This window comes from Maniola hyperantus, chromosome 13 (genome assembly GCF_902806685.2).
Source record: "Maniola hyperantus chromosome 13, iAphHyp1.2, whole genome shotgun sequence".
Lineage (NCBI taxonomy): Eukaryota > Metazoa > Arthropoda > Insecta > Lepidoptera > Nymphalidae > Maniola > Maniola hyperantus.
In genome coordinates this window covers 2,133,249-2,148,374 of record NC_048548.1, presented here as the reverse complement: position 1 = coordinate 2,148,374, position 15,126 = coordinate 2,133,249, and the positions used below count along the sequence as shown (strand labels likewise).

The 15,126-nt window shown below is 35.2% G+C and overlaps 1 protein-coding gene across 4 annotated transcripts; it reads left to right on the top strand.

Annotated features, from left to right (window-relative positions):
* The first annotated feature begins 1,551 nt into the window (after nt 1–1,551).
* Nucleotides 1,552–13,836, top strand: LOC117987788 (putative uncharacterized protein DDB_G0287457). Of its 4 annotated transcripts, XM_069502822.1 has the most exons (7): nt 1,552–2,091; nt 2,816–2,980; nt 3,443–3,620; nt 4,151–4,347; nt 4,966–5,154; nt 9,859–10,020; nt 12,358–13,836. In XM_069502822.1, the coding sequence occupies exons 2-7, from the start codon at nt 2,825–2,827 to the stop codon at nt 12,673–12,675; spliced, it is 1,200 nt and encodes a 399-aa protein (XP_069358923.1). In that variant the 5' UTR covers nt 1,552–2,091; nt 2,816–2,824; the 3' UTR covers nt 12,676–13,836. The 4 variants fall into 4 exon arrangements, with proteins under 4 accessions (XP_069358923.1, XP_069358921.1, XP_069358922.1 ...); XM_069502820.1 differs by having other exon boundaries at nt 1,552–1,774; nt 9,859–13,836; XM_069502821.1 differs by having other exon boundaries at nt 4,966–5,019; nt 9,859–13,836.
* Nucleotides 13,837–15,126: the final 1,290 nt, after the last annotated feature.

Here is a 15,126-nt window from a genome sequence, read left to right as displayed (position 1 = left end):
AGGTAAGGACATAGGCTACTTTTGCCTCGGAAAATCAAACAGTTCCCATGGGATTCTTTAAAACGCTAAACCAACGTAGACAAAGTGGCGGGCATCATCTATTTGGTGAAGATCTTCACCAAATAGATGATGCCCGCCACTTAGCTTGCATCGGAGACGGTTGTAGGCTACTTTTATCACGGAAAATTGGACTTCTCACGGGATTTCTAAAATGGTTTTTTGGATGATATCCACGTGGACGAAATCGCAGGAATTATTTAGTATCATGATAAAATACCTAATGTACTAATGGAGCATAGAGTTTGACTCGTTTAAGAGATTTGTGTTAGATTACAAGTGAGCTGATTTTAAACTTACCGAATTGCTCACATCCGAACACACATCGAGATCTCCGTGGCATTTTCCCTGCACAAATCTATCGACAGAAAATCTTTTCACAAAGCAAAAACAAGTCCGTAATCCGTAGCCGTGGTCAATCGTTCAGGCATGAATCGAGTCCGTAAATCAATCCTTAGGTAGTTATCGAGGTGGTTAAAGGAAACACAGAGTCCAGTAAACAAAGCAGGGTCAGATAAATTTATCAGAAATAGAAATATTTAGAACCGCACAAACAACAATACACGAAAACATGAAAAGTTTTGAACTTCAACGGTGACCAGGGTTGCCAGATATTTACCAATTGAATTCGCCCGTTTTTTTTTTTTTTTTAATAGATATAGCGAGCAAGCGAGCAGGCGGGTCACCTGATGTTAAGTGATTACCGCCGCCCATGAACATTTGCAGCACCAGAGGAGCCGCCGATGCGTTGCCGGCCTTTAGGAATTTGTTTTAGGATTTTGCCTGCTGAGTAGCCTAAAATCGCCCGTTTCTATCTTCCAGGGGCCCTACCGCGGTTGTTTGACAGCTACAATGTTACGATCACAATCATCTCTGATTGGTTAATGCTCGCTCACTATTGGCTACAATGCATTGTTGCAACAAGGATTGCACAAATTCAGCCAATCAGAACAATTGAGATTGTAATAATGATTGATACCGGTTTTAGACAATCGCCCTACTGGTAGCCTAAATGGTTACTGGTAGCCAATCGGGATTTTTGGGCGCCGATTGGCCCGCCGAGGTAGCCTAAATGGCGGTAATTCGCCTAATCTGGCACCACTGACGGTGACTGTGGCTGTCCAAATGTTTGTAATTTAAAATTACAACAATGTGCCCGCCATCTATTTACGTCTTTTATTAACTGTTATCTATTTGTTTAGCCGTACTCGCGCTTAGATGGCACCACAAGCGAATTTCAATTTGCGATTTTTTAATGTTCTGGAGTTGCACCCCTATGGTTTAGCCGATTTACTTGTTTTGAATTTCCTCTCTATATAGCCGATCATCGAAAGAAGCAGAGACGATCACCGTACCATCACAGAATTTTGGTGCAATTTCTAATGGCAAAAGAAAAAGAAAATTATCTCTGGTACATCGAGACGTGAATGCATATTAATCTATGCGTGAACGTCAACTGTCAAGGTTCTATAATATAATTTGTCTATGGTGTGTCAAACATGTAACATGAAAACATTTTTTTCAAGTGAAATAATGGAATAAATTACAATATAAAAATTTAGAAGCATTATTACTCTTTATAAATCTAAGTAATCAGTTAGACAGTTATATTCATTTGACTATTTTCAATGCCAAAATAACTTAAATTTCATTTACTTCGTGATGTGATTGTATACTAAAGCACAATGAAATAAATATATTTTTTGCATAACTCAAGGTATTTACCGTCGTTTATTCTTATTTCATAAATAAAGAGTTAGTACAAAATGCTAACAATTCGTTAAACCATGAAGTGAAACGGGAAAGGAATAAAATAAATACAAATCTGAGAGATTTTGAACACTTAAAGTGACCATGTTCTTCGATAATTTGTACAAAAACAGGCATATTATGCAGGAATTTGAAGACATAGAGGTGCATAAGACTAGTGTTTCGGTATTTGTGGCTCTCTTTTATTTAGAAATGCTGTACGTTTTGCTCATGACCCTGTCTATTCTGAACAGACTGAATCAGTTAACTTCTTGAATTACATTAGTAAGTATACAATCTACGCGCTTCACTTTGATATTATGTACTTTTTATTATTTTCATTCAATCAGTTTTAATATAGGCATATTGTTATTTGTAGTTTCACATTTTTTGTGTCTAGTACTCTGGGACCAATTAATATGGTCTTTGAGGTACAGACCTATAATGGCAGTTACCGACATGGGAGGTCAATGTTGCTTAACTTATAATCTAAATATATAGAATGAAAAGGTGACTGACTGACTGACTGATCTATAAACGCACAGCTTAAACTACTGGACGGATTGGGCTGAAATTTGGCATGCAGATAGCTATTATGACGTAAGCATCCGCTAAGAAAGGATTTTTCAAAATTCAACCCCCAAGGGGGTGAAATAGGGGTTTGGAATTTGTGTAGTCCATGCGGACGAAGTCGCGAGCATAACCTAGTTAGAACATAAGATTTATATTTTTTTTTTTTTTTTTTTTTTTTATTTAAAAAAAGAATATTAGCCATATTAAATGACTAATATTCCCCTTTCCTCTCCAATTAAGCGTCAGGCTTGTGCTAGGAGTAGGTACGACAATAGTGCAACGGGCGGGATATGTCCTAAATATAAACTATGCTAATACCCAGTATGCATGGTTAATGGTACAACATCACAAACCTTCGCTCAAGTGCCAACTGTACAAAGTTAAATAGACAACAGATAAATTTTTATGTATCCAATAATTTTTTTCCTTGTGTCAGTAAACAAAAATGAATGCAATTGATGCTGGCAGCGTGGTTCAACGTCATGAGTCGGAACCACTGTGCCTGCTTGCAGAAGACAATAACGAGGTGTACGTGGATAACTTCCTGCTGGAGCAGCATCAGATTGACGGCCTCAGGTTTCTTTTCAACCAATTTAACAAGGTGAATTCAGAATTTTTTCTCTTTATTGAAACACAGAGCATTCAAATTGTTATTTAGCTACTTATTCATAGTTAGTATTAAGTGTTCACTGATTAAAATTAAATTACAAGGAGTTAGCATATCATTTTAATCATGCCTCTAGTAGCGAGTGTTCTGATAAGCATTTGTGTGTGTAACATAAACTGCGTCGCTGTCAAGACTAACACAATAATAATGTGTATGTGTGCACTCACACAAACATAGCCACATGGTCTTCGTGAAATAGAACATCTATAAATGTCATGTCGAAAGTATCATTTTAGTTTTTAATTTAAGAACTACTAAATTCTTTAGTACTTTTGATAGAACTTTCCTCAAAATGTATATACTTATTATATCAGTTAATTTCTAATTAGTCCTTTCTCAAAATGTATGCACTTATTATATCACTTAATTTCTAATTAGAAATTGTAATAATTTCAGAAATCCCCAGGGGTGATAGTCAACTTTCCACCCTCGTGCGGCAAATCGGCAACAGTTGCGATATTCTTGAACGCTGTCACCAATGTGTTGAAGAACCCAGTGTTGATTATCTGTAGAGATGACAGTGCATTGCAGTATTGGAAGGAGATTCTACTAAAATGGTCTTCGTATGTTGAGGGTAAGTCAAATTTTTAGGGTTCGCTATCTCTAGAGAAAAAAAGGGACCCTTATAAGATTACAGTACGTGGCAGAAAGTAATGTAAATCGGCCTTTAGAATGGCATTTCGGCTTTGTAGAGCATTGTCTCTGTCACTCAAATTCTGAAACCGAGCAACTTCGTGTTTTCTTCGAGTTTTTTATAATCTGTACCTTATTATAAAACTAGCTGATGCCTGCAACTTGGTCCGCGTGGAATTAGGTTTTTAAAAATCCCATGGGAACTCTTTGTTTTTCCGGGATAAAAAGTAGCCTATGTCACTCTCCAGGTCTTTATCTATAATCGTGCAAAAAATCACGTCAATCCGTTGCACCGTTGCGACGTGATCGAAGGACAAACATTTTTCATGGGTGTAGTCAAAGACCTGGAGAGTGACATAGGCTACTTTTTATCCCGGAAAATCAGAGAGTTCCCACGGGATAAAACCTATATCCACGCGGACGAAGTGCAGGAGTCAGCTAGTAAGTTTATAATATCGAAATTACTTTCAGATGATATTGCAGTGGAGTCCTCAAACGCTTTTATAAAAGGGAAGAAGGTATTTCTCAAGAAACGTGAATACCTTTACTCGTACCTGCGCAGACGGTGGAGTATTGTCATCATTAAGGAGAGTGTAGTTAGCAAGGATGTGTTCAAACTTGGCTTCGAGGCTGATTTCAAGATGTGTATCACTGCAACTGATATAAAGGTAAACTTTGGTACTGATTCTGAGTACACCTAAATTTTAGAGTATTCGCATCCTCTTCCTACTAATGTAATATGAAAAGGACAGACACAGTTGACAGTTTTAAATTTAATTTAGAGCCGTCAAACCGCGTGACTTTAGCTGCCAGTCGCGAGCCTACTACTGTTTAGATTTGTAGCGTGCACTAAAATTTAGAACCTTCAAATGTAAAATTCATGTTCCGTCCCGTTATTATTAAAAGTCGTCCCGCAATATTAAAAGGAAAAATATGCAGATGCTCTAAATTTAGTTTAGAAAAAGATAACAGAATCGGCGCCAATGTGGCTAGTTCCGTTGTACACAATCTCTAAACTAAACTAAAATGGCAAGTCTAAATCTATTGTTATCCCTTTCATAATGTTGCTTGCAGAAAAGGATAGCACTAGATTTAGACATGTTAATTAAGTTTAGTTTAGAGATTGTGTACAAGAGAATCGGGCCCCATTGCCTGGCTAAACACGATCAGCTTTTTTTATACTTCAATTTTCAATAATCTGATTGGTGGAATGCATTGTTGCATTGTAAGACCTTATAGTAATGATTGTAAATACAGGTGTGAGACTTATCATTTTGGTTTTTCAGAAAGACGCGCCACTGCTTACCGCCGTTTATAATTGGCTGTACCCAAAGTCGAAGGTAAATATCAATGATTTTGTTGCCAAAGAAAACCGTCCTAGAGAAAATTTTCGAAAATCTGTACAACTAGATTCAATACTAGAGGATGTTGCTATTAGACGATACCTTAACTTAAAGCAGTTCCAGACGAACAAGGTTGGTTTTAGATCTTAATACCTACTCTATTTAATAGAAAACTAGCTTATGCTCGTCCGCGTGGACTACACAAATTTCAAACCCTATTTTATTTGAATTTTCAAAAAACTGTCTTAGCAGATGCCTACGTCATAATAGCTATCTGTATGCCGAATTTCAGCCCGATCCGTCCAGTAGTTTGTGCTGTGCGTTGATAGATCAGTCAGTCAGTCCTTTTCCTTTTACATATTTACTCTCAGCTTGCTATCATGTTGTACCTACTTAATTATGCATGTATTAATAGTTGCATTTTTTGTTAGCTTATTAGGTATTTTTTCGATATGGTAGCCTAGCTTCTCGCTTCATTTAGTGTTTTATTTACGGTTTTATCTGATTAAACTTAAATCAATGTTTTACTTTTATGCGATCTATTAATTTGCTGCTGGCGGGCGAAAGGAAATACTAGAAAGACCCGTACACTAAGTCTTATTATTATTATATTTTATTTGAGTTAATATTATTATTTTAAGTACCTCGGTATTATTTTAAGTAAGTATATCTTATAATTATTTTATTTTATTCTATTATTATGGCTAATAACGATATAGAGCACAGTAGTTCTGAAGACGAGTTTTTCTCAGCTTCTGATAAATCAGATGCATCCGATGGCAGTTTCCACAGCGTTTCAGTATCTCTCTATACCCAACTTCTTTTAGCGCTATCACCCTTTCCTAAAAACTTCAATGTGGTACATATCAATGCCCAAAGTATTCCATCTCATTTTACTGACCTCTTGGCTTCATTTGAAAATAATAATAGCATCCATGCTATTTTAGTATCTGAAACCTTCCTTAAACCATGCTTGCCTTCTACCTCCTACTCTATTCCTGGTTTCCACTTAATTCGAAATGACCGAACGGGTAAGGGTGGGGGTGGTGTGGCGATTTACCTTCGTAGCCATATTCCCTTCACTGTTTTGGACAAGTCACCCAGTTTGTACTCAGAAACTGCTGAACACATTTTCATTGAAGTATTATTTGGTCAACTGAAATTACTTCTTGGCGTATATTACAGCCCTTCTCTACATATTAATTATTTCCATTCGTTTGAAACACTCCTTGAACAATATGTACCAACAGTTGACCATACAATAATTTTGGGTGACTTTAACACGTGTCTCCTTAAAGGGGATGCGCGTGCGAAACGGCTGACTAATATTGTTAATAGTTCTAACCTACAGTTGCTTTCATCCTTGGCCACGCATTTCTTTCCTAATTGCGCACCCTCTCAGCTGGATTTGATGATGGTCTCCTCTAAAGAACATGTAAGCTCACATGGTCAATTGTCAGCGGAAGCCTTCTCCTATCATGATCTCATATATGTATCATATAAAATACGTCCACCGAAAGCCAAGCCGACTGTTGTCATGCGACGTAGCTTTAAGAACTTTAATAATGATAGGTTCCTGCAGGATCTCAATAACATAGATTGGGATATCATTTTTGATGCAACTACAGTAGATGAAAAGGTCAACTTATTTAACTCTATGCTAACACTAATCTTCGATGTTCATGCACCACTGCGCCCAATCAAGTTGAAACACCTACCGGCTCCCTGGCTAACTAAAGAAATAAAAATTGCTATGACCAAACGCAACTCAGCTAAAGCTAAATTTAAATTAAAACCAACTGAAGAGCATCTCGAAAAATACAAAAAACTACGGAACCGATGCAGTAAACTTTGCCGAGATGCTCAACGTAACTATATCCATGAGTCTATTGATAACAGTAACCCTTTGAAAACCTGGAAGTTTCTAAATTCACTAGGGATCGGTAAGCAACAGTATCAGACCGTGAAGAATATAAACCTGGATGATTTGAATAGGTATTTTACCACAATAACACCAATGGATAGCCAAATAAAAAATGATACCTTAGTCCGTTTTAGTGCAGCACCCTCTCCTGTTTTCCCCCCCTTTATATTTAACTCAATTACCCCTGATGATGTCAAGAAACACATATTGGCAATCAAATCTGATGCAGTTGGCAGTGATGGTGTAAGCCGGAAAATGATAATGCTTGTACTGGAACAAGTGACCCCGATACTTAGTCATATTCTTAATCACTCCTTATCGACTAGTACTTTTCCCAGCGCGTGGCGGGTAGCGTATGTTATTCCTGTTCCCAAAACGACTAATCCATCGTCCTTCTCTCATTATCGGCCAATTTCTATTCTTCCCTTCCTTTCTAAAGTAGCTGAACGTATAGTTTCCTCTCAACTTCGCCGCTACATATCCTTTAATAACCTACTTAATCCTCACCAATCAGGTTTCCGGCCAGGGCACAGCACTGTCACAGCGCTCACCAAGATATGTGATGACATTCGCTACGGCCTCGACAACCAACTTGTGACAATTATTGTTCTTTTAGACTTTAGTAATGCCTTTAACTCGGTTGATTTGGATATAATGTTGGCCACGCTTAAGTCTGTTAATATATCGCAAGAAGTGGTGGACTGGTTTCATTCTTATTTATGGAATCGTCAGCAATGTGTCCGCATTGATAATAATTTTTCCTCCGTTTCCTGTCTTCGTGCCGGTGTACCTCAAGGAGGTGTCCTTTCGCCACTTTTATTTGCTATTTTTATTAATTCTATCTCCCATTCCCTCTCTTCATCCTTCCACCTTTACGCTGATGACCTGCAAATATACATATCCGTACCAGCGGATGAAGTTATGACAGGTATTAGTAAAATTAATTCTGACTTATGTAAAATTAGTACATGGAGTAAATCGCACGGTCTGACTTTAAATGCTAGTAAGTCACAGGCTGCTATCATTGGTAACCCCAGGCAAACTTGTAAGATCGACTTCAATACCGCTGGTTCAATCGTGCTGAATAATTCGACCATACCGTTCAGTGCGACTGTCAAGAACCTCGGCTTGTTTATTGACTCCTCATTCTCCTGGATCCCGCAAACTAATTATGTAAGCAGACGCCTCTTCGCTGCTGTCGGCTCTCTTAAAAGATGGAAGAATCTCCTCCCAATCAAAACAAAAATATCTTTGGCTGAAACTCTGCTCTTACCCATATTGGACTATGCCGACAGCAGCTACACAGATCTGAATGAGGAGCTACTAAACAAGTTGGAGCGGTTGCAAAACCTTTGCATTCGATTTATTTATGGACTAAGGAAATTTGACCACATCACCGAATACCGTACGCGCCTTAAATGGTTGACAATTAGACGGCGTCGGGATTTCCACGCACTCACCTTACTCTTCTCTATCCTCTATGCTCCCCACACTCCTTCGTACCTTAAAGATCGCTTCACTTTTCTTGGTGCTGCCTATCGCGACAGGAATTTACGCTCATCCACAGATAACAAACTCCAAACCCCACGTAGCTGCACAAAATTCTACGGGAAATCTTTTACAGTATATGTTGTACAACTGTGGAATGCTCTGCCCAAAAATATCCGGGATTCGAAATCCTTGCCCATATTCAAAAATCGTCTTAAAGAACTATACTTATCGATGCCATAATAGTCAATTTATTCGATCATAGGTATTATATGTATGTCTTTTATAATATATGTAGGTATGTAGTTATATATATATATATATGTATTTCTATTATGGATTGTATATATATTGATATTTATAATAGTTATGTATATGTATGATAGTTATGTATGTATTACTGAAATAGTTAATTATATTATATAATATTATACTACTTCATTTTTCTGTATTGCGTGTAAGTACTATCCTACACACCTAGTTTCTCCTTTCTCCAAAGGTTGCCTGGTAGAGATTGCTGTGAGCAATAAGGCCGCCTTTGCATACAATTATTTTTTAGTTTTAGTTTTTTTGTAATAGTTTGTAATATTTTTGTGTGCAATAAAGTATTTCTATCTATCTATCTATATTTAGATTAAGTGACTGCTAGCTCTGATATATTTTTGCGTGTTCAAATTTTGTATTTACCTACACGTTTTATATTTATTTTAAAACTAGATGATGCCCACGACTTCGTCCACGTAGATTTAGATTTTTAAAAATCCCGTGCGAACTCTTTGATTTTCCGGATACAAAAAGTAGCCTATATCCTTCCCCGGGATGCAAGCTATCTCTGTACCAAATTTCGTCAAAATCAGTTGAACGCATGACCCGTGAAAGGCTAGGAGAACAGACACACTTTCGTATTTATAATATTAGTATGGAAGTATGGATAATAATTAGTACTACTGAGAAAATTTCATGAAAGTTGGTTCAGATTTTGAAGAAATTGATAATGATGCTAGAATATCATTTGAAACAAGAAATGGCTGTCTACCATGCCTGTCATTTATTTACCAAGTTAATGTTTAATAACGCACCCATACTAAGTTTTAAAATGTTTTGTTGCACTTTGTTAGAGCATGAAGAATTTTGAAGAGCGAACTATGTAGTTGGCTCTTCAAAATTCTTCAAAATTATTGTTCTTTTATGTTAAAATATGAAAAAATTGTAAGTTTCAGTTTTTGTTGTGTTTGCTAACAAGATAATATTATTTAACATTTTAAAACTTCTATGTGGAATCTCTTTTCGACAATATGAGATGCAAGCATGTAATGGATTCTAAAAATATAAATTGATATTAAACATTGTAAATGTAAAATGTAATTAATTGCATAATCTTATTTTAAGTGGATAATACTTTGTTTATTTTGCTTCATTGACAGAAAGCCGATAATGTAACAGAAATTAGAACCAATATGGCTGACGATGAAACTAACAGAAAAGGGCCTTTGAAAAATAAAGACGCCACAGGTACCAAAGTTAAAAGGTCGAAAATAACTAAAGATGGTACCACTTTAAGCACACCATCAAATCAAAATGACGAGGTAATAAATGAACTATCAGGACAAGCATTCATTTTCATAAATGATCTTAACAAAACATCAAATCTGAATGACAATTTGAATTCTATTTTAATGAATGATCAACTAACAAAAAACACAGATCAAAACATCATTTTAATAAATGATCAGCTAACAAACAACACATCAGATCAAAACTATATTTTAATAAATGATCAGCTAACAAACAACACAACAGATCAAAACTTCATTTTAATGAATGATCAGCTAACAAACAACTCAGATCAAAACTTCATTTTAACGAATGATCAGCTAAAAAACAACACAGATCAAAACTTCATTTTAATGAATGATCAGCTAACAAACAACACATCAGATCAAAACTATATTTTAATAAATGATCAGCTAACAAACAACACAACAGATCAAAACTTCATTTTAATGAATGATCAGCTAACAAACAACTCAGATCAAAACTTCATTTTAACGAATGATCAGCTAAAAAACAACACAGATCAAAACTTCATTTTAATAAATGATCAGCTAACAAACAACACATCAGATCAAAACTTCATTTTAATAAATGATCAGCTAACAAACAACACATCAGATCAAAACTTCATTTTAATGAATGATCAGCTAACAAACAACACATCAGATCAAAACTTCATTTTCATAAATGATCACGCAGTAAATGAAACATCAAACCAAAACGTTATTTTCATTGATGAGCAGGTTTTAAAAGGTATGTCAAATCAAAACTTCATTTTAATGAATGATCAGATAGTAAACGAAAATTCTGAACAAAACGTCATTTTAATAGATGAACAGGTACTAAATGAAACGTTGAATCAAAACGTTACTTTAACTAATAATCATATTTCAAATAGAAATTCTTATCAAAAGATCATTTTAAAGGATGATCAGATAGTAAATGAACCTTCAGATCAAGACGTCATTTTGATAGACGAACAGGTAGTAAACGAAACGTCAATTCAAGACTTTATTTTAACGAACAATAATATATCAAATAGAAATTCTAAACAAAAAATCATTTCAAAGGATGATCAGATAGTAAATAAACCTTCAGATCAAGACGTCATTTTGATAGATGAACAGGTACTAAATGAAACGTCAAATCGAGACTTTATTTTAACAAACAAAAATATGTCAAATAAAAATCCTAATAAAAACACCATTTTAACTGATAAACAGTTATTAAACTATTTGTCAAATAAAAACGTCGTTTTAACGAATAATCATATCGTTAAAAACACATCAGATCAAAATGTCAGTATAATAAATGATGACGATAAAATTGAATTAAATGTTAGTATTCATACAAAAAACAGCGACGTATGTAAAAAAATTAGAGTTAATGATACTCCAAAGATTCATAAAAATGATGATTTCAACAAAGGTAATATCAATACAAATACAAAGGTAATGCCATTAGATAATGGAAATAATCGCGTTAAACTTAACGGTTATAAGTCTCCGATAAATAATGTAACTGACAATTTAGATACAAATGATGATCAAGATTCTTTCAAATTAGAAGTTGAGAACTTCATTTGCGATCAAAAACCCTTAAAACCTGTGAATCTATTTATTAAACTATCTCGTTTATATGAAAAAATGGAATTAAATATAAATAAAATTGAAAAAACATTAAAATTAAAAAAAATACATTTTAATGAATCTTTAAATATCGATAATGACTCTAAAGTTGATCCAAATGAAGTGAAAGATCTAGACGATAAAGACCTTCTAAAGGAACAATTAATAGAGTCATTACATTTAGATAATTCTAAAGTCGAAGAAGAAACAAAAGATTCAGAAGAAGTCTTCATAAAAGAAGAACCAACTGAAGATGAGTCATTAAACGAGAACTCCAAACTTAATTTAAATGAAATGAAAGATTTAAAAGAACAATTGATTGAATCCTTGGGTTTTGACAGTGATTGTAAAGTTGCTCACAGTAAAATTAAGAATTCTGAAAGTAAAAATACTTTTAAAGTTGGTCTGAATGAAAGGAAAGATATAAGAAATAAATGTTTATTACAGAAACAATTAATCGAATCATTAGGCCTTAACAGCGATTTTCAGGAAATAAAACAATCAATAAATGAAAATAATAACAATGAACTAAACGAGTGTAAAGATTTCGAAAAAACTTTGATAAAGCAAGAATCTACAGAGTCATTAAGCTTAGGTAGTGATTCTAAAGTTGATCAAAATGAAATAAAAAATGACATAAATGTAATAAAGGAAGAATCTGCTGAATCTTTAAATTTTTGTAGTAATTCTAAAGTTGATCTAAATGAAATGAAAGATTTACATAACAAAACCGTGTTACAGAAACAATTAATTGAGTCATTGGGTCTCGATGTGAAACCTGAAATAAAAGATGAAGAGAATGATGATCAAAATAATATTAATGAAAATATGCAAACGCCAGTCCAAGAAACTGCAACCAATTTAGAGGATGGCGAAATAATTGTAATGAAAATAGAATCAGAGGATGGAAATGAGACGCATACAGAAAGCGATGTAAATAAAGTAAGTAATAAAAGAAAGTCTGATGTGAGTGACAAAGATTTAGATAATAAGATTTTAGAAATGGAAGAAAAAGCGCTTAAGAAGTTCAAAGGATCCTTCCTTGATAGTATATTCTAACCGTTTAATCTCAGTTCGGATGTAGATACTAGATAGATGTCGAAAATAAAATTGTCTTACGGAAAGTAAACAGTAGTTTTGGTATAAAATTCATCATCCACCAACGTTGATAGAATTCGAGCACCGAAACACTTTAGTTTCAAAGTAAAATGGACTGTAATTACCTTATTTTAAAGCTTAAGTTTGTGCATACTCCTAAAGCAAGCGCGCGAAGCAGAAACCTTGCGAAATTAAAATCAGCGGTACAGTACGCGGCAGAAAATAATGTACATCGACCTTTAGAGACAGAGATAGCGGTTTTGTAGGGCATTTTCTCTTCATGGAGACCGACAAAACGTCACATAGGTATGAGTGACAGAGACAACGCTCTACAAAGCCGAAATCTCATTCTAAAGGTTGATGTATATTATTTTCTGACATGTACTTAATTGACTTCATGTTTTAGGTATGTTACTCTGATGTTATTTGTTTGTGCTCGAATTTCCTCAACGTTGGTTGGTAAAATCTCACACTAACCAAACAGTACAGTACGCGGAAGAAAATAATGTACATCGGCCTTTAGAATGAAATTTCGGCTTTGTAGAGCGTTGTCTCTGTCACTCATACATATTATGTGAAGTTTTGTCGATCTCAGCGACAGACTGCTCTACAAATCCGTTATCTCTTTCTAAAGGTACATTATTTTCTGCTGCGTACTGTACCTATTGTTATTAGGGTTCCGTACCCGAATTGTGCCAATGGGACCCTATTACTAAGCCTCCGCTGTACGTCCGTCTATCTGCTTGTCAGCGGGCTTCATCTCGTTAACAATAGGTAGATGTTTTCACAGAATGTGTATTTCTGTTGCCGCTCTAACAACAATTTCAAAATGGCTCTAAAAATTTCAAAATGGCCGCCATAAAAATGGAATTTTATATGTTACTTCTTGTAATGGATGTACGGAATATGGATACCTTTGTATGCGGGTCCGACTCACACTTGGCCTATTTTATAGTATAAGTCCCGCAAATTTCTAGTGCGCGTGGCCGCCATTTTTAGTGACGTCAGCACTAGACTGAAGTTTCGAGCTGATGGTATATTCTTATTTCGGCTGACGTCAAAATGTCGTCATTTCGATGTTATTGAGACATGGTTCCAGCGCAATAGCAATTTGCGGGACTTATGCTATAAAGTATCAAAACTAAATCATTAATTTCAGTCCAGCTGACTCTTCCTAGTTTGCTTTTGATATTGTATACTTACCAGTAATATCTGTATACTTGTATTTTTTTTGTATTTTTCTATCCATTAGGTTTATTATACTTTTACAGACATAAGTATCAAACTGATTATTAAGTAATTTTCTGAATAAGACTAGAATGCCGAGCCAAATACTGTGAAGCCTGTTCTTCACTCACGCATGTCACGAAAGCACACGAACGCCGTCGAATAGTATGGATTGCGTTCACTGCGCGCGTCGGCCCCTATCCAATGGCACCGATTCTAAGCACAACCTAATTTTAGAGTATTCGCACCCTCTTCTTACTATTGTAATATGAAAAGGACAGAAGCAGTTTGACATTTCTAAATTTAATTTTTAGATGGTAAAACCCGTGATTTTAGCACGCACTCGCGAACCTACTGTTTAAATTTGTATTGTGCACTAAAATTTAAAGTCTTTAAATGTGAAAGTCATGTTCCGTTCCTTTTTTAGCATTAGTAAAAAGAAAAGGATGCAGATACTCTAAATTTAGTTTAGAGAGATACTAGAGAATCGGGGCCAATGTCGGTTGTATTTTAACATCCACATAGTAGACCTTTTGCTAAAAAGCGGATAAAAATATAGTAATATAAATATATAGATATAGTAAATATAGTATAGTTCTTGCATTTTACGAAGGCGAGTTGCTCATACTTGTGTTTAAGTCGTATCGGTATAAGTAAGGTACACTAAATGTGTGCGTTTTCGAGCGCTTGCTCGCGACTGATTGGTCCGACATGCACGCATCACTTACGCAATGCCCATATAAACGATGTAACCACAAGTAAAGTCCACTCGCCTTCGTGAATTGTTAAAACTGTAAATATAAAGAAAAACGTATGTTTCTAAAAAAGTATGCTACGTGGACTAAAATTTTTCGTTCAGTCCTCAAAAACTGATTGTCGGGTTTAGTCCTACTCATAAAACGGTTTAGACCGCGAACGCCGCGAAACATTCGTATTGTCCATCATGGCATTCGCGGCGGGAGTGACGAGCGGGCATAAGGCTCAGAGCATCGCAGTCGATTACTATTACAAACCTTGTGATGTAATGTGTGTAGTTTGTACCAAACTTTTTGTTTTAACTAAAAGCTTGTGCAAGCATTTCTATTTTGTATATTAAGCTCAAAACTGTCACAAGGACTGTTTGTGAAAACCATGTAAATATTTCCTAATAAAAATTCAAATGAAAAAATTATTTTAAATCATTAA

Bases quoted from the DNA above. Each gene is read 5' to 3' on its own strand.
- LOC117987788 (XM_069502820.1), top strand. From the start codon at position 2,825: ATGAATGCAATTGATGCTGGCAGCGTGGTTCAACGTCATGAGTCGGAA. The intron at 3,621-4,150 runs GTAAGTCAAATT...AATTACTTTCAG, and splicing joins ATGGTCTTCGTATGTTGAGG to ATGATATTGCAGTGGAGTCC. The intron at 4,348-4,965 runs GTAAACTTTGGT...TTGGTTTTTCAG, and splicing joins TCACTGCAACTGATATAAAG to AAAGACGCGCCACTGCTTAC.